Source organism: Sinocyclocheilus anshuiensis, unplaced genomic scaffold (assembly GCF_001515605.1).
Source record: "Sinocyclocheilus anshuiensis isolate Anshui unplaced genomic scaffold, SAMN03320099.WGS_v1.1 scaffold1208, whole genome shotgun sequence".
NCBI classification, from domain to species: domain Eukaryota; kingdom Metazoa; phylum Chordata; class Actinopteri; order Cypriniformes; family Cyprinidae; genus Sinocyclocheilus; species Sinocyclocheilus anshuiensis.
The window spans coordinates 936,669-956,104 of record NW_015542424.1 but is presented as its reverse complement, the minus strand read 5'-3'; the positions used below and the strand labels follow the sequence as shown (position 1 = coordinate 956,104).

At 36.7% G+C, this 19,436-nt stretch overlaps 1 protein-coding gene and 1 pseudogene across 4 annotated transcripts in view; both read left to right on the top strand.

The window, feature by feature from the left end:
- Positions 1–4,267, top strand: part of LOC107693517 (transmembrane protease serine 2-like) — a 9,825-nt pseudogene extending 5,558 nt beyond the window's left edge.
- A 1,208-nt stretch (positions 4,268–5,475) lies between these two features.
- The window catches only part of LOC107693532 (nuclear factor related to kappa-B-binding protein-like), a 16,100-nt gene continuing 2,139 nt past the window's right edge, over positions 5,476–19,436 (top strand). The window contains exons 1-23 of one of the 4 annotated variants that reach the window (XM_016492955.1): positions 5,476–5,540; positions 6,319–6,479; positions 6,582–6,783; positions 6,914–7,041; positions 7,696–7,867; positions 7,959–8,072; positions 8,140–8,213; positions 9,334–9,418; positions 9,521–9,695; positions 9,786–9,897; positions 10,881–11,007; positions 11,130–11,207; positions 11,926–12,005; positions 12,085–12,131; positions 12,270–12,330; positions 12,463–12,637; positions 13,170–13,276; positions 13,358–13,481; positions 14,897–14,976; positions 15,102–15,316; positions 15,802–16,078; positions 16,203–16,412; positions 17,644–18,399. In XM_016492955.1, the coding sequence (XP_016348441.1) occupies positions 6,354–6,479; positions 6,582–6,783; positions 6,914–7,041; positions 7,696–7,867; positions 7,959–8,072; positions 8,140–8,213; positions 9,334–9,418; positions 9,521–9,695; positions 9,786–9,897; positions 10,881–11,007; positions 11,130–11,207; positions 11,926–12,005; positions 12,085–12,131; positions 12,270–12,330; positions 12,463–12,637; positions 13,170–13,276; positions 13,358–13,481; positions 14,897–14,976; positions 15,102–15,316; positions 15,802–16,078; positions 16,203–16,412; positions 17,644–18,399 (3,525 nt within the window). In that variant the 5' untranslated portion in view covers positions 5,476–5,540; positions 6,319–6,353. Of the gene's footprint in view, positions 5,541–5,734; positions 5,798–6,318; positions 6,480–6,581; positions 6,784–6,913; positions 7,042–7,695; positions 7,868–7,958; positions 8,073–8,139; positions 8,214–9,333; positions 9,419–9,520; positions 9,696–9,785; positions 9,898–10,880; positions 11,008–11,129; positions 11,208–11,925; positions 12,006–12,084; positions 12,132–12,269; positions 12,331–12,462; positions 12,638–13,169; positions 13,277–13,357; positions 13,482–14,896; positions 14,977–15,101; positions 15,317–15,801; positions 16,079–16,202; positions 16,413–17,643; positions 18,400–19,436 lie in introns of those variants that run through there. The other 3 variants (XM_016492957.1, XM_016492954.1, XM_016492956.1) reach the window with 3 other exon arrangements.

Here is a 19,436-nt window from a genome sequence, read left to right as displayed (position 1 = left end):
GGGTGTGTTTTATTATGGTTGGAGCTAACCTCTGCTGGACAGCGGCTCTCTAGGACTGAACTTGCCTACCCCTGGACTTACTTGAGGGAAGTACATTGCTTTCATTGTAAGTACATTAAGTACATTTTTCATGGCAGTCCAATAGAGAAAAAATGAAACAAATCGTATATTTTTCTTATTATTATTCTTTTAATTTCTTAAATAATGTTCTAAATTCGATTCCTTTTCATTTGGAATCTGCTGATTCAAATTTGTGTGAAAAAATGAAACAAATCGTATATTTTTCTTATTATTATTCTTTTAGTTTCTTAAATAATGTTCTAAATTCGATTCCTTTTCATTTGGAATCTGCTGATTCAAATTTGTGTGTGTGTTTGTAAATAACAGATCAAACAGATACTAATATCGCCAAACTCTATTGGAACATTTTACGGAGCATGCAAATAGAGGAGCTCTACAATCCAACAGCCTTCCTTGAGACCCAACATATCGTCATCGTATTCACTGATGGTATTGACTCCTATGTATGTGTGTGTGTGTGTGTGTGTGTGTGTGTACCTGGTATTCTGTACAGTCATGGCCAAAAGTTTTGGCAGTGACATAAATTTTGTGTTTTGCAAAGTTTGCTGCTTAAGCTGTTGTGGTGTTCATTCACATTGTTTCTAGATTATTGTGTAGAGTGATCAGATGCATTTTAAATAATTGCTAAAATCTTCATTGGCCAAAAAATGAACTTTTATAAAAGGAGGGAAGAAGCGCTTCCCATCATTGTGTTCTTGTTAGCAATGGTTACCTCCAAAGAAATATGTGCAGCCATCATTGCTTTGCATCAAAATGGCCTCACATGCAAGGAAATTGCTACAAAGAATATTGCACCTGAAAGAACCATTTACCAGATCATCAAGAACTTCAAGGAGAGGGGTTCGTCTGCAGTGAAGAAGTCTTCAGGACGTCCCAGAGTGTCCAGCAAGCGCCAGGACCATTTCCTCCTGAGGAGTCAGCTACAGAATCGTGTCCCCAGCAGTGCAGAGCTTGCTCAGGAATGGCAGCAGGTTGGTGTGAGAGCATCTGCACGCACAGTGAGTCCTCAAAAGGCGAGTGGACAAGCAGAAGCCCACAAACTGTGATCAACTCAAGGCAAGAATGGTTTGCCATCAGTCAGGATTTGACCCAGAAGCTAATATCCAGCATGCCAGAGCAAATTGCAGAGGTTATGAAGAACAAGGGTCAACACTGTAAATATTGACTCATTCTATTTTTTTGCCAATAAAAGCCTTTAAAACTTATGATATGCTTATCACTGTTTTTTCAGTATACCATAGAAACATTTTGAAAAATAATCTACAAATACTGAAGCAGCAAACTTTGCAAAACTGTGTGTGTGTGTGTGTGTGTGTGTGTGTGTGTGTGTGTGTGTGCCTGGTATGCCCTACACAAGTATAGTAATACCAGCAAATTCTGTTTTTCCTTGTGGTCTTTTTTTTTTTTTTTTTGGTCCCCATGAGGAAACAAGCTTATAATTAAGTTTTTAAAAAATCGAAAAATGCAGAAAATTTTGTGTGAAGGGTAGGTTTAGGGGTAGAGTTAGAGTAAGGAGATACAGTTTGTACAGTATAAAGTATGCATGTATGAAAGTATGAAGTATGAATGGTCTCCATAAAACATGGAAACCAGTGTGTGTGTGTGTCTGTAATTAGGTATTTTGCCATTAAGTAGTTTAAGTTCTTTGTCAGAATTAATAAATGAATGCATGAAATGCCCAATGCATTACAAGTATTATAGTATTATAAATAAGAACAGAGCAAGTAGTCTTTTTGAATATACTTTTGAAGCAAATAATTTCTGTATATTGATCTCTTTTTACTTGATAGGCAAGACAAACACGGGGGGGGAATCCCGCACCTAACGTGGACCAAATTAAACAGCTTGTCACCAAACATGATCCAAAGCGAGAGGAGAAACTCGGTGAGCAATAAATTGTATTAATCATAATTGTATTTGAAATCAAATTGTTTGGACTTTGTTACTTTCATTCACAAGCAGCATTATCATCACTGTACATATTGATTTTGCCTTTATTATAAATCTTTATAATTTATTTTATATTGATATGAATGTGTCCTCGACTCTCTTTTCAGCACTTTATGTATTTGGAGTTGGAGTTGACGTAAAAATAGAAAATATAAATCGCTTAGCATCACACAGGGACAAAGAAAAACATGTATTTAAGCTTCCAGACTTGGACGAAGTGCAGAAGATATTTGACAGAATGATTGGTACTGTATCTATAATTCATTCATATGTGAAATTTGAATATCTATTCAGTAGATTACATTATGCCAAAATTTGAATTGTTGGATAGAGACGAGACTGTCAAGACTTCTCTTATATGTATTTATGATTTTTAAAGCTAGATATGTTTAATGCAATGAAAATGTGCCATTAATAGTATGTTCATTTAGGCTATGTCTGTTTGATTTACTGTAGAATGTGGGACGAAGCTCTACAAGTCCAGTCGTATTGTCGGTGGAAAGGACTCGAGTGAGGGAGAATGGCCCTGGCAGGTCAGCCTCCACATGAATACACAAGGTCATGTGTGCGGGGCGTCTGTTATCAGTAACCGCTGGCTGGTCACTGCTGCTCACTGCGTGCAGGACAGTGAAAAGTTCAAGTGAGTTCTTATGTTGTTTGGCCCTCTCCTCCCCTCCTGCTTTGATCCTGACTGAATGTTTGTTCTTTTGCTAGATATTCCCAACCTGACCAGTGGGAAGTCTATCTAGGTCTACTTAACCAGGGTGAGACTAGTAAGTCCACCCTAAAACGCGTGAAGCGCATCATTTCTCACCCTCAGTATGATCACTTGAGCTACGACAATGACATCGCGCTGATGGAGTTGGACAGCCCTGTAACTCTCAGCCAGAACATCTGGCCCATCTGCTTACCTGAAGCCACACATGACTTCCCAGCAGACAAATCTGTCTGGATCACTGGCTGGGGCAAACAGAGAGAGAAAAGTGGTAAGTACAATATAACCTACACTACAATTCAAAAGTTTGGAGTCGGTAGATATTTTAAATGTTCTTGAAAGAAGTTTCTTATGCTCATCAAGGCTGCATTTATTTGATCAAAAATACAGTAAAAGCAGGAATAAAGTGAAATATTATTATTTAAATAACTGTTTTCTGTTCTAATATATTTTACAATATAATTTATTCCTGGGATGCAGTGCTGAATTTTGAGCTGCCATTTTTCCAGTCTTCAGTGTCACATGATCCTTCAGAAATCATTCACATATGCTGATTTGGCGCTCAAGAAGTATTTCTGATTATTATCAATGTTGAAAACAGCTGTGATGCTTAATATTTTTTTGGAAATTCTACAGGATTTGTATACTCGTTTTGACATTTGTTTTATTTGACATGATGCATGCATGGTGCGAATAAATCAATCATGACTGATTCCTAAAAGTGCATTTCAACGAAAAACATAAGTCCAACATGACTGCCAGACTGGCTAAAGCAGTTTTATTCATAAACCCTCTAGAGAAACATAAATTTAGTCAAGTTGACTGGTAAGTGCATGATAAGACATGATGAGCTGCTCTGTTTGCCCAAACCAGATAATGAAAGAAAAATCACTTCAAAACTCAGGTTTGCAGTGAATGTATTTCAGTACAAATTAGGACATAATAAGAGCCTAAAAGTGTTAGTAAAAAAATATCTTCTCGCTGCTTTAGACGCCGTTGCATCAGTGTTGCAGAAGGCCGAGGTGCGCATTATTAACAACACTGTGTGCAACAAGCTGATGGATGATGGGATAACACCACGCATGATCTGTGCAGGTGTATTGAGTGGAGGCGTAGACGCTTGTCAGGTGAAATGAAAGATCTTCTGTTTTTTTCACATTCAGATACATGTCATAGCCTTACATTTGTCAGTAATGCATATATATTCCTCATTCCTCTGCCAGGGTGACTCAGGTGGTCCAATGACTTCCACTGAGAGCAATGGCCGCATGTTTCTTGCTGGCGTGGTGAGTTGGGGAGATGGCTGCGGCCGCAGGAACAGGCCCGGCATTTACACACGCGTCACAGAATACCGCAGCTGGATCAGGCAGATGACAGGGGTATAATGTCACAACAGTGACACGAAATGGACTAAAGCAAACAGTATCAACCTGTATTGAGAGTTATTGAAAATAATTAAGGCATTCATGTTCATTGAGTTTTATTTCAGAAGCCATAAAGAGTCCTATAATCAGGCCAAATGTCCACAAAATTTTTTGGCTTTCATTTTCCATGAATATAATAATGAGCTTTCATAGTTTCTTCACTTATTTCTCTATGTATTTACACTCTTAAAAGAGTTTTGTCTATGTGCTAAGTAATAGGAAATAATTTTATTGTTTTCATTTATTCTGGGCAGTCAAGGTCCTGCTTGAATATTTTTTTAATTTTAAATGTATGCTGATAAAATTATATAATTTCTAAACTTTGTATGTTAGTTGCAGACTTAAGTATATTTAGTGTGTGTGTGTGTGTGACAGTTTGTGTTCTTACTCCTTAGATTTCTTATAACATCCATTGACATTTTGAAATATGAAAATGTCAGCATTTTTATGTTTTGTTCAAACAATTGGCAATTTTTTAGATTGTATTTTTGCAATTTTGTTTACATAATTTTTGTTTTACTGTTATGTGTATCTGTGATTTAGTTAAAATATCATATTTTTATTTTTGTTAATGCCCTCCTTGGGGGATTGGCGTTCCCATAATGTGCCTTGATATGGTAAATTCTTTGATAAACATTAAAAGGGAAATTCTAATCTGCTTTGTATTTGCTTATTTTTCATGTTGTGAATTCAGGGCTTGATGCTACATTTTAACAAAGTTATGACAAATATTACAGTTGCATCAAATACATTTTAAATATAACAAATTTAACATGTTAATAGGTTAACACAAAAATTAAAATGTCTAAAGATCAGTGAATAATTTTAATTATTTAAAGTATCTTAGTTTTGTTTATATATTGTACAATGATATTGACAATTATTTGCATTTTTGAATTTAAAATTGGAAAATAAATGATGAAACCATATTATAAAATAAAAAAGCTATTATAAAATATGATGATTTTGAATTTTTAAAGGTGAAAAAATTTGGATGAAAACGTGTGATGTGTGATGCTGCATCTTTGCCGCTAAGTGTAGTGCAACAAAGGAAAAATAGAAATATTTGAATTTCTTTAACATTTTCGTATTTCCTCAACTATTCATTCATTCATTCATTCATTCACTTAATTATATATTTATTTATGCACGAATATATGGATTTGTTTTTATTCGTTCATTTGTGTGTTTTTATTTAATTGTTCAATCTGTACACAGTAGTAGTAGCAATATTTTTGAGAAATCATTCTTTTACAGAATGAACGAAAGTTCAGATGACAGACCGGAAATGTGCACCAATGTTATTATTCCCACCGCCCTTGTGAGGAGCTAGCTAGCATATTCATTCCTAATTTCCAGCAACATCCATGGTAAAAGTCTTTAAGTATTTTCTTGATATACGTAAAACAGATAAACGAAAACGATACATTTGGTTAATTTCATCAGAATAGATGTAAAGGCTGAACGGGACTGTTAGCTCGTTGTATTAGCTAGTAGCATAATTAGCAACAAATAATACGCGGTTTCATAGTTTTTTTTCTATTTTAAATTCATCTGGTGTGTTTTCCCACCGCCCTTGTGAGGAGCTAGCTAGCATATTCATTCCTAATTTCCAGCAACATCCATGGTAAAAGTCTTTAAGTATTTTCTTGATATACGTAAAACAGATAAACGAAAACGATACATTTGGTTAATTTCATCAGAATAGATGTAAAGGCTGAACGGGACTGTTAGCTCGTTGTATTAGCTAGTAGCATAATTAGCAACACATCAAAGATAGTTATTACGTCTTTTGTCATAAAAAACATACGTACAAGTCGTCAATACAGTTGTCGCGGGAAATAATACGCGGTTTCATAGTTTTTTTTCCATTTTAAATTCATCTGGTGTGTTGTTCTTAAAATGTAATACGGAAGCGAACATGCTAAAGTATCTTGACAGTTTGCATGTTGATTTTGTTGTCATTTATTTCATTACCACAAATGGTATATTAAATACAATTGTGTGAAAGGCAGCAATTTAATAATGATATATTTTAAAAGGCGAGTTAATTACTAAAATAATCCTAAAGTCATACAAAATACTGCTTTTCATATGTCTTTAGACCTGTTTCCTCCTCAGTTGATATGTAATTTTGTAAACGCACAGATACCGTTTTTGCTGCTGTGAAGGGTTAGGTAAAGATGGATGCATTGGATCACATGTTAACAGACCCACTGGAGTCTGGAATGGACCAGGATGGACGTGTGATGGAAGAGTGCATGTTGGGAAACCGTAGAGTTCGGGTTCCTGAAGATTTACTGGAGGATGTGAGTTATTAGCCGCCTTATTTATTCTTTTATGAAAACATGAGAGTAAAAACTAAACCATCCATTTATCTTGTGTGCATTTGTGTCTTTGCGTAAGAGCAGCCAGAGATATTCTTCTCAGTGATGAGTGAGGGCACATGGACAGATGTGCTCACAGATGCTCAACGGACACATCTACGTCGACTCCTGCCTCAGTTCTCTGATAATAACGTCTCAGAACAGAACAGCATCATCAGCGACCTTTTTAACAACCAGAATTTCTTCTTCGGAAACCCCTTGCACATTGCCCAGAAGCTGTTCAGAGGTTACTCTCTTTTCCATTTATTTTCAACCCTTGTATTTTAAAATACAACTTTAACTTCACTAAAATACAATTCAGAATATCATGCAGAATATCAGCCATCATGCATATTAGTTTGTTCATCTTTCCTTAGATGGTTACTTTAACCCAGAGGTGGTCAAGTACAGACAACTTTGTGCTAAATCGCAGAAAAAAAGGCACATCTACTCCCTTCAACAGTACTACCACAAATTACTCAAGCAGATCCTGGTTTCTAGAAAGGTACAAAGAAATCACAGACTTCACAGAAAAGCTAATTCAGTTTCTGTAACATGGTCAGTGTTTATCTTTCCATATACACTGCTGTTTAAAAGTTTGAAGTCAGTAAGACTTTTTCTGATTTGAAAAAATGTAATACGTCTGTTCAGCAAGGATGCATTAAATTGATCAAAAATGATTAATGAATGTTACAAAACATTTCTATGAAAATTAAATACTAAATACTAGTTAAATACTGTTCTTTTAAATCTATTCATCAAAGAATCCTGAAACAATGTATCATGATATCCTCAAAAATATTAAGCATCACAACTGTTTTCAACATTGAAAATATTAAGAAATGCACATTAGAATGATTTCTGAAGGATCATGTGACACTGAAGACTGGATTAATGGCTGCTGGAAATTCAGCTTTGGCATGAATTGCATTTTACAATATAGTAAATAGAAAACAGTTATTTTAAATTACAATAATATTTCACAATATTACTTTTTTACCATGTTTTGATCAAATTAATGCAGTCTGGATAAGCATAAAAAACTTTTCAAAAACTTCAAAAAATCTTACGTACCACAAACATTGGAAATATAATCGAGTAGCTGGTGCAACTCTATGTAATCTACTATTGAATGCATGTGGTTTCTCTTGTAATGCAGGAGTTGCTGGATTTGGCGGTCCGCAGTGGACCTGAGCTTGCGGTAAAACGGCGGTACCCTGCCCCCTCTCATAAAGAGATGCTGGAGCAGAGGGTGAGATGTCGAGTGGGTCACATACTGAAGGATGTGAAAACAGAGTGTGGGGACAGTAATGTGTCATCTGACGAAGATGGTGAGTGTGATGCAGTGTGAAAACATCTTTTTCAGCACCATTATTCTTTATTGTAATGATGGATTGATATGATGATCATGTGTTCATGCAGATCAAGCAGATACAGCCTCTTGGTTGCCTGTTCCTCAGTCGCCTTCCTCCCCAACTCCAACAGTCTCTCTCAGGGTGCTACCCAGCCTTTCTACTCAGGACATGAAAACCAGAGGTCAGTTAAAGCTATAGCTTTAACGCTCTATGAAGTTATAAGAAGCTAAATATGATTTTCCATGTAGACAAGCCTGAGCTGGGTGAGAAGGAGCTAAGAGCCATGCTGCATAGACACAGAGAGAAAAGAAAACGACAGCCAGTAAGTTGCCTAAAGGGGTCACTGTTTTATTACTGTATTCTTTATATTCATTTTTCCACTTGATGTCCAGTTATAAAGTTTTGTCATTTTTAGTTAGTTTTATTCCTGCTGCACCTTTAAGAAACTCTGTGATGTCACCAAGTTTCAAAAGTGCAGAACAAGCCATTTTTGCATCTTATTTACAATAAATGGTCGTTTTTAATGGGGAAAATTTAAGTTCTTAAAGATACAGCATGTTTTAATCGGACATCAAGCCCAAAATGACATTGTGCACTAGGACAGTGGTTTTCAAACTGGGCTCTGGGGACCTCCTGGTGCTCACAAGGGAGTGCAAGGGGATCCGTGAAAGATTTGATAGAAAAATAGTGTAAACAAATTAAAATTAAATAATAAAAAAAGAATAAAATAACTAAATACATGAATAATAATTTGAACAAATAATATTTCTTACAGTACAGTACTGTAGTGAGTAGAAAATGTGATGTAACATAATAGGAACTAAATATTTACAAATTACACACACACACAGGTTTCCATTTTTTGTGGGAACATTCCATAGGCGTAATGTTTTTTTTTAAACTTTTTTATTACAAACTGTATTTTCTATCCCCTAACCCTACACTTAAACCTACCCCTCACAAAAACCGCAGGCATTTTTAGATTTTCAAAACACTTCATTCTGTGTGATGTATAAGCCTGTTTCCTCATGGGGACCAAAAAAATGTCCCCACAAGGTCAAAATTTACTGGTATTAATTACTGTACTTGTGGGGACATTTGGTTGTCATAACCTAGTAAATACCAGTACACACACACACACACACACATACATTAATAGTATTCACACACACATATGTTCACAGTATAAAATTATTACTAGGTACATGAAAATATATAGCTGCCTTTTAAATTTTAGGATTTGGGGGGGGGGGTCCCTCCCATGAGGGTGATTATGTTTGGGGGTCTGTGGCATCTAAAAGATTGAAAAACAATTTTGGGGTTTGGGGGGGGGGGGGTCCCTCCCATGAGGGTGATTATGTTTGGGGGTCTGTGGCATCTAAAAGATTGAAAAACATAGCACTATAAGACAAGATATAAATAATTAATGATGTCATTTTTAGGATCACCCTGACCTGATGACCTCTGACCTCCATCTTGGTGATATCATGACCCGAGTCAACATCGGAAAAAAAGGATCTGTTACAAGTGAGAATGATGTGTTCATTTGCTTCTCTTAAATATGAGATGCATGAATTATCGCAGCAGGTGGAAATCTATGTGCTCAGTGTCTGTGCTTTTGACCCATAGATGTATTTGACCTGGCTTTACCTAAGAAGAAGATAAAGGAAGAGAGAAGGAAGAAAAAGATGCGGCCTATAAAAATGGAATCGGAGGAGGTCTGCGATGTTCAGATGTCTGCCGCTTCCGTGAACTCAGGTCTTGCTGATGTCCCCACTGCTCCTCCACAAAGTGTTAAAGAAGAGTAGGTCTTTCTACTGTACATAAGATACTTTGTTCACAACTCTCAGCATTTAAATATCTCACACTTATCCGTTTTACTTTTGAACAAAAGGCCCATAGATGAGTCCCAGATGAGCCCTGAAACAGTGGAAGAGATAGCTATGAGCTTTTTTCATTTGCTTGAGGACATCCTCAGACTTGAAAGTCTAGCAACATCCTCAACGGTACATGTAGCACCTTTGTATACATATATACAGTATTGGTCAAAGGTTTAGACATTTACCTATTCCATCACACTTTAGTTTGGGGACCAATTCTCACTATTAACTAACTAGTATTAACTGCAACTTTTGCCTTAATAAACTCCTAATTTGCTGCTTATTAATAGTTATTAAGGTAGTTGTTAAGTTTAGGTATGGGGTAGGATTAAGGGATCTAAAATATGGTCATGCAGATTAATGTGTTAATATGTGCTTTATAAGTACTAATACACAGTCAATAGGCTAATAATATGCATGCTAGTTAATAGTAAGAATCGGATCTTAAAATAAAGTGTTAACATTTATTCTTTATCATTACAATTTTCCCCATTTTGTTGAATATTTAAGTCAGAATAATTAAATAACACATGCAAGAATAGGTAATATGCAATATAAAAAATATACAGATACATTACTGTTTAAGTTTAATACAAAGTAAGATTTCAGTAGTGAGAGTTTTTTTGGGGGGGTGTTGGGAGGGGTAAATCAATATTCTTTCTATTCTGCAAAGGATGCATTAAGTTGCATTAAGTGAAAATTAAAAATTGCTATACATTACATTCATCATGCTTTTGCTCTGCACAGTCTTCTTCATGGGATGCATCCTGGGATGCTTAAACAATTTTGAAGGACTTACCATGTATTTTGGCCAGTTTTTGCCCTCTTTTCCTTTATTACCAATGTCCAACTTATTTAAAAATCATTTTAAAGTTGTAAATAAATTAATACATAGGCATAATTAAAATTTCTAAACTAATTTCAGCATTTCCTTTAGACCAAACATTCTTGTAATCATGAGAAATGTACATTCAGTGTCCAAACTTAAAATCTGAAATATCATGTTTTCAGAAATAGCTGAAGGGAGTTTAATAGTATTTCTCTGACCTTGCTGCTCATCCTAAACATGGAACAATTATTGTGATTGTCCCTTTTACTGTTGCTCTCAGGTGGAGGAGAAGGTCCAACAGTGGCAGTCATCTCCAGCCAGCACACTCAACCCCTGGTTCTCTATGGCCCCCTGCTGGTCAGAGTTGGTAGTTTCTGCTCTACAGTTTCTCGCTGGAGAAAGCAAAGGTATACCTGAATTATTAATTTTTTTTTAATGAAAAATTCCTGAAGCTGTCATTTTTTATTTATATTTTGAATGATGCATGTTGATATTTAGGCTTATGCTTGATGTCTCTGTTTCCTGTCAGCTGGTGTAATGGCTCTGCCTACTGGCTTCGTACCTTTTGTGGAGTTCAAGGAACTTTCCCAGCAATGGAAATGGATAGGTATGATGCTCTCCCCTATTTTCCTCTGCTTGTATTTTGCTGTTATTAAATGGAAACATAGGCTGTTTAAATGTATAAGGTTGCATAATACACTACCTTTCAAAAGTTTGAGCTTGGAAAGTTAATTTATTTGATTAAAAAATGCAATAAAAACAGTAATATTGTGAAATATTATGAGAATTTCAAATAACGGTTTTCCATTTGAATATATTTTAAAATCATTCAGAATTCAAATCCTTCTGATATACTGATTTGGTGCTCAAGAAACCTTTTTGATTATCAGTGATGTTGAAAACAATCGTGCTGCTTAATATCTTTGTGGAAACAGTTTTTTTTTTCAGGATAATTTTGTGGACAAATATAAATTGAATGCTTTTACAAAAGTAATATTCTAATAATTTTTCAGTGAGAACTGCAGTGTGCACAGCTATTCTGTAAGACTTTTTAAATTACTTTTAATAATCAAGAATTCATAAAATTAATCAGAAGTGACTAATGAATTCTTGCAGAATAAAAGTAATTAAAAAAAAGTCTTGGTGAACAATACACTCCAGTTGTCTTTGAAAAAATGGTTAGAATATTACTTTTGTAAAAGCATTCAATTTATATTTGACTGCAAAACTAATTTTTAAACGGGTATCTTTCAGATGAAGGGGTTTTTAGATCATGTATATCAAAACCATCAGTAGTGTGCATTTCTTTACATTGATATTTACAGGTCCAAGTCAGGAAGCAGACAAAGATCTAAGTGCCCTGTGCCAGTTATGGCTGGAGTCAAAGGATCATGTGATTGTCAAGGTAGTAAACATCTAATATGCTTTTTCACAAAGATGTAATGGCACACTTGCCGATTTCTGATTCTATGTTTGTTTTACAGCAAGAGGGAGAGGAGACCGCAGAGCTCACTCCTCCAACACCCAGAGTGTGAGTTTGACAGTGGATTACAGTGTGTTTACTTAACCTTAAGTGTCATAATCGAACAACAACTCCTTTGTCTTTTTAGTTGCGACTGGTGCACACAGGCATGGCATTTCATGCTGTTTTTTTCCTATTCTTTATTAGGTGGACTGATTATGTGGTGAGGCCTAGTACAGGAGAGGAAAGGCATGTTTTTCAAGAGCAGGTTAGTGCTTGGGTCTCACCTACCCTAAACCTACCCTACCCTGTCAAACGCATATTTTTTACATTGTTGCACCGCTTGTGGAATGTAGTCTGTTATTATTCTTTCAGTCACTGAACTGTTTGTGTTTTTTAGGAGCAGCAGCGTTATGATCAGCCGCATAAAGCCTTCACTTACCGAATGCATGGCTTTGAGTCTGTGGTGGGACCAGTCAAGGGAGTTTTTGACAAGGAGACATCGCTCAATAAAGCACGAGAGCATTCTTTACTGCGCTCTGACAGACCAGCTTATGTCACCATACTATCTCTTGGTAACCACTGGGTCCTCTTTTTTTCTTTTTGCAGTTCTGTTAGGGATGTGTTGTACTGACATGGTTTATTAAACCATGTCAATACAATCCTTCTTTACTGCGCTCTGACAGACCAGCTTATGTCACCATACTATCTCTTGGTAACCACTGGGTCCTCTTTTTTTTCTTTTTGCAGTTCTGTTAGGGATGTGTTGTACTGACATGGTTTATTAAACCATGTCAATACATTCCGTTATTTATTAAGATCCTTTTTTCTTCCCAATTTCTGGTGTTAGTTCCTCAAAATAATTAGTTATCAGGGATAGTTCACCCAAAAAAGAATTCTCATGTCATTCCAAACCCATTTCTTTAATTATTATGACAAGAACGGTCAGTAGAAAGAAGCTCAAATGGGTTTGGAATGACATGAACCATGTACTGTAAATACTGAAGGGTTTCTCAGAAGGGAAAATCAGATTTGAATGGTCTTGAATTGAGGTTCAGTAAAGAAAAATAAAAGGCATATTGATGTGTTTTCTTTTTGCAAAAATAGTGCGAGATGCTGCTGCCAGGCTTCCTAACGGAGAAGGTACTAGAGCTGAGATTTGTGAATTACTCAAGGACTCCCAGTTCTTAGCCCCCGATGTCACCAGCGCTCAGGTTAGACATGTTTTATGCTGCCGTATTTACTATTATAACACATTAGTCGTGGTAACACTTACGCATTTTGTCCATTTTTAGGTAAACACGGTGGTGAGCGGTGCCCTCGATCGCCTGCACTACGAAAAAGACCCTTGTGTGAAATACGACATCGGCCGCAAGCTGTGGATCTACCTCCACAGGGACCGGAGCCAGGAGGAGTTTGGTGAGCAACTAGGGATGCACCGATACCAATTTCTTCAGGGGATATGATCGATGGTTTCGCATAATCCAGTGACCGGAGATTTCGTGGATTAGCGCCTCTTTTGATGATCCGCGGCCGCGCTGTAGCGCAAACAGATGTAGCCACATCTGGTAGGATGGGCAGTAGACAGGTGTAACGGGGGATCGTAGTTCGCTGAAGAGAGAGGTTTTTATCCCATCCATCAACTCCAAGCAGATCGCAAGAGCAAGACGTGGATATGTGCAAGGATCTTTTAATCCTGACCAAAATGCCAGCCCGTTTCCCACGCTTTCTATGGCGTCTTTTCCGATTAAATGAACAGCCGACGTGGCAAGCGGCCTTCGGGAACGCTGAGAAAAACCGGGTGTAGGAGAATTTCTCCCCATTTGGATTTCGAGCACACATATCCATGACAGTGGATTGTATATCAAGAAGGGTTTGGCGATCATAGGAAATTAAGGTACTGATTCCTTGAGCACACACACACATAGATAGCACCAGAACGTACAGGAAAGACAGCAGAGGACAGGAGCGACGGCAAGCCAACAACCACAATGGCGCCATCTTCAGACCATTTGCAAAACTATATCGTATCGACCGAAATTAAGAAATATATCGTGATATAAATTTTGGCCATATCGTCCAGCCCTAGCTGGTAACCAATGCATTTACATAAAATCAAAAACATTTCATTGCCACGGGCAGAATGTGGATCAGTACGTGTGCTTGCTGTCACACTTCACTAATGAATCCCATTTATATTGCCCGACAAGTAGAACAGGTTTAGTATTCGGAGAATAGCAGGTTGTATCAGGTTTCTGTATGCTGCTATTGGTAAATATGAACCTGAAGTCAGACATGACAGGATGATACCAAACCAGTATAATTTTTGTATTATTTATGTACTATTTTATTTTAATGAATAGCTTTTATTTTTATATTTTCAATTTTCAATTTTAATTTTAGCCTAAGTTTAAGTAATTTTGTTATTTTTATTAGTTATTGTTTTTTATATATAGGCCTATTTCTATGTAGCATTTGTTTATTTTTATTGCAGTTGTAGTCATTGTAGCATTTCAACTTAAACTTAAAAATGTTGCCTTGGCAGCTAACTGAAAGTTAAAAATAGTCAATTTTTCATCAAATATTTATATATATTTTTTATTTTAGCTTTATTTCAATGATCAAGTTTTGGTTAATAACAACACCGCAACAAAAAATCTGGATGTTGGCCATTTCTCTGAGACCTAGCCCTGCACACCAGATGCTTCCAGATTTTTTCCTGATTCTCGAATAACTATGCAAAGAAAGTTTAAAAGGAAGATGTTGGTCTAGTTACATGCTGGATTTAATGTTAAATAGATCCAGATACTAAACATGAATATCTCTTGAATCAGAGCGAATACACCAGGCCCAGGCTGCAGCTGCCAAAGCCAAGAAAGCTCTGCAGCAGAAGCCCAAACCAGCACCCAAACCTGTAAGTTCTTCCACACTCATCCATAATATTGTCTTTTCACACTAATTTGAAATGTAAAGTGTCACTGTTGGTCCACGCTGGTTTGCATCAGCTGTTGCATATGTTTATGTTTGTGTGTAATGTAGAAGGCAGGTGGTAAGGAGCCAGGAAGTAAGAACGGTGCTGCAGAGGCTGCTCAGAGCTCAGGGAGTGAAGGAGTAGCCATTGCAGCTGCCAGTTTGTCTCAACTTCCCTCCACCCCCACACCAAGCACACATGCAACCCCTAAATCACCCCTCCCTTCCACAGCAGCTACTCCAACCAAAGTAGGCGCCCCAGAACCCGTCAAAACCACTTCAAGGTAAGTGGCTGATAAAAAACTAAGAAAGAATTTCCCTTAGGAGCGAATCTGGCAAATCCAATTCCTTTATAGTTAGCTCAACCAAAAATGAAAATCTTGTCATTATTTTTTTCACCTTTGTCTTTTTTTTCAAAACGCACATGACTGACTGACGTCTGTGGAACACTGAGGAAATTCAAAATTAGAAATTTCCAAAGAATGTTTATGCTACTGAAATTCTTAGAGTCTTTCCGTTTCTTTTCTGTTCAAGTCATGCAGGTTTGAAACAACATGAGGGTGAAGTAATGACACAGTTTCCTTTTTTGGTTGAACTATTTCTTTACTGTGTATCTCACCGAGACAAATTCAGCCGAAATTTTGGTAAAGTGACGCACCTTAACAATGCAACACAAAGCTGAAATTCAGCTGTATCGTTACTCACATGCTCCATTCTTTATTATTTGATTTTATTTATCATAATGTAATTTATCTTTTTTTACCCACAGTGTCCTGCTGGTGTCTCCTCCTTCCATGCCTCAGTTAGGAACGTTGCTATCTGCTAGTCAGCCTGGCCCACAGGTTTCCCAGCAGGCCTCTCTGCAGCCTGCAACTCGGGTAGTGGCACACTCTGCTGCCACCGGTTCTCTACCTCAGGTGCGAGTGGTCACTGCTCAGCCCGGTCTTCAGACGTCCTCTGCAGGCCAGGCAGCCACATTAGTGCATCAGAGCCCTCACCACATCCGGGTGCCAGTCACTGTGGCCCATGGAAAGAGCATCACACAGGTGCACTACAGCATCTCAGATTACAATAACGTTTGTTCATTCAGTGTAGTATAAACAGATGATGTGTCCGTTTCTATCCTGTCAAGTACCTGTATTAGATTCTTGTTTGTCTGTCTTTGAGCAGGCGGTGGTGACTCTACCACTAAGAGGCCAGTCTGCAGGAAGTCCCATTCAGGTGCAGGCTTCACGGGGTCAGGCCAGTCTTACTGTTTCAGGTCTTGCCTCTGCGGTCACAGTAAACAAACCTCAGACGAGCTCCTCTGCCAGCCCGGCACACAACCCAACATCACCTGCAGTACTGCAGGGTGTCAGCAGCCAGAATATTATCAAACAGGTACAAATTGCATTAGACTGTTTACACCAGGAATAAACAGTGGATGCATGATATATGGGAACCATACTGGTTATTGGACAATATTAGATATCAGATGTTGGATATCTACATCAGACATGCCTGTTTTTGCATTTAGATTACCTTTGCTGTCATCTTACGCTTACTTAACTCTCCTATTGCATTAAAAAACTGTATACACTTTTCGCGTTCCCAGGTCAGTTTTGACCTGGTAAAATATGAGCTTACAAAGCTTAAAAAGTCACTTAATATTTAAGTTAACTTGATATTTTTAAACGAAAACCATATTGTATCTGATCAATAACTCCTCATTAATTACTGAATGTGCAGAAAATGTCAAAGTTTTGAATGTTACCATGTTTTGCTATGTTTTTACTACATTTAACCCCTTTATATTAATTAAAAGTTGAAAAAAATCTTTGAAATGTTAAGTTTTTCAAGAACTACAGCAAAACAGAATTTTTTTTTCAGTATTCGTAATAAATGTTATTTCAATGTATTTTTCTATGAAATTTATAAGAACGTATAAACTGATCATTGCCAGTATTCACTTCTTTGGAATGAATGGAATTTAAATCAATTAGTCATTAAAAGCACTAATAATTTCAAATGCAAAATAAATATCCATTTCTCATACTGTAAATTATAGTGCTGATGCCTAAATTCACTTGTAGCATTTAAAATGATTGTTTTTAGTATCAAAATATTTTAATATCAGCCATTTACATTTAACATTTGAAAAATTAAGGAATTTAGTTTCCAGGATTGATGGCTTAAATATTAGGTTAAAAAAAACAACAACAATGTAGGTTTGCATATCCAAAATCAAAATTGGGTTTAGGTGCAGGACAAAATAAAAGCAATAAATTAAGAAATTGGGATTATGTCTGATAAAGACCTGACTTGTCGAAACGTTGCACTGTTTTGTTAATAAACTTTCTGGAGCTGTAATTTCCGTTTGCATACATATCTACTAGTAACAATTTTGTACCCATGTTAATATTAAATTGCTCTTATTTTATTATAGAAAAATGCCTATCTTTGTCATTGAATGCATTTTCCCTGAATATATATATACATGAAAATAATGATTGACTTATCTTTATTGGCCAGAATGTATCTATACATCTCTAATTAAAACACAGTATGATAAACGGAGGATATTATCCATTCTATTTCCATGTTAAATCTCACTCACTTTTGTTTCAACCAGGTTGCAATCACTGGTCAGTTAGGTGTAAAGACCCAGAGTGGGGCAGGGATCCCTCTCACTGCCACTAACCTCCGAATTCAGGGGAAGGATGTGCTCCGCTTGCCCCCCTCCTCAATTACGACCGACGCCAAAGGTCAGACGGTACTTCGCATCACCCCGGACATGATGGCCACCCTCACTAAATCTCAAATGGCCACTGTCAAACTCACTCCAGACATGCTGAGCAGCACTACAAGCTCAGGCAGCAAGAGCATCTCTGCTACACTACATGTGTCTCCACCACAGCCCTCACCTCCTGCCTCGAGCACCGCTGCATCTGCGACAGCTGAGAACCTGGCTGCCAAAGCACCGGCCACCCTAGTCAAGGTTCACCCGGAGCTGAAATCCACCTGTGACACCACCATCCGCCTCATGCCCGCCTTGGCCATCACTATGGCTGACCCCAAGACCCGCACATTCTCCACTGTCACCTCATCTGACTCTAAAGCAGGCACCACTATTCGAATAGTGCCAAACCTTGGTGTGATCCCTCAGAAAACAGGTCAGACTGTCTCAATCTGCACAACCACCGCAAGTACAAAGCCTGTCACAGTATCATCAGGGGCGGCCACTGTGACCATAGCCACCAGTGGAGTGGGAGGGGCCAAAGGCGTGACGTTGGGCCCTGCAGGCACAGGCTCTACACTTTCACTGAGCACTGCTGCGGCCACGGTCAGACAGGTGCCGGTCAGTGCTACTGTAGTAGCCACACAAGCTGTAAGTTTATCTTTTAGTATATGATTCATTAACACCTTTCAAAATAAGGTAGTTTGAAAAGCACGTTTTTTATTAGAAAAAATGTATTTTTAGTACTCTACTGTTCAAAAGGTTGGGGTTGGTGGAATTTCAAAAAACTGTTTTCTATTTTAATATACTTTTAAAATATAATTTGTGCAGTGTGGTTGAAAAGTCTGAAACCACTAGTAAAAAGTATATATTACTTTTTTTTTTTTTCGTTTATTTAAAACCAAATTAGAATTAAACAGTCATTTTTTATTTTGAATGATATTATGAGCATTTTTATTGTTAATTGTTTAGACATTTAATTAAAAATAAACTAAATCTATAAAATTTATTTTCACCAAGATTGCATTTAGTTCAGAAATTTATTTTTGCATTTAGATAAAAAATGCACTTAAAAACTAACATTCTGAAATATTATTTTAATTTTCAATAACTCTTCTCTATGTTAATATATTTTAAAATGTAATTTATATGATGGCAAAGCAGAATTAGCAGCAGCCATTACTGCAGTCTTCAGTGTCACATGATCCGTCAGAAATCATTCTAATATGCTGAGTTGCTGCTCAAAAATATTTTTGATCATAAATGTTGAAAACATTTTTTTTTAGAAACTATAAAACCATTTTTTCCCGTATTCTTTGATGAATAGAAAGTTCAAAAGAACATAATTTGTTAATACATTTGTAATTTATTTGAATTCGTTTATTCTAAAAGGCAGCATTGCATGTATGTATCCTTGCATCTTCCTTTTAAAATGCAATCCCATAACAAGCTTAGTTAAAAAATTCAAAATATGTTGATTATAAATATAATTAATTTATTTAATCATGAATAGTATTAATGTAAACTTTTAAATCTAATAAAAGTCACAAATACATACTGCTTATTTTTGTAGCACATCATTCACTTAGCAAAATGGAAAGTGATATTTGCTACTGTTTTTGTTCTTTTGTTGCTGCCTATAAAGTAGTGCTGGGCGGTATGACCAAAAATTTATATCACGGTATTTT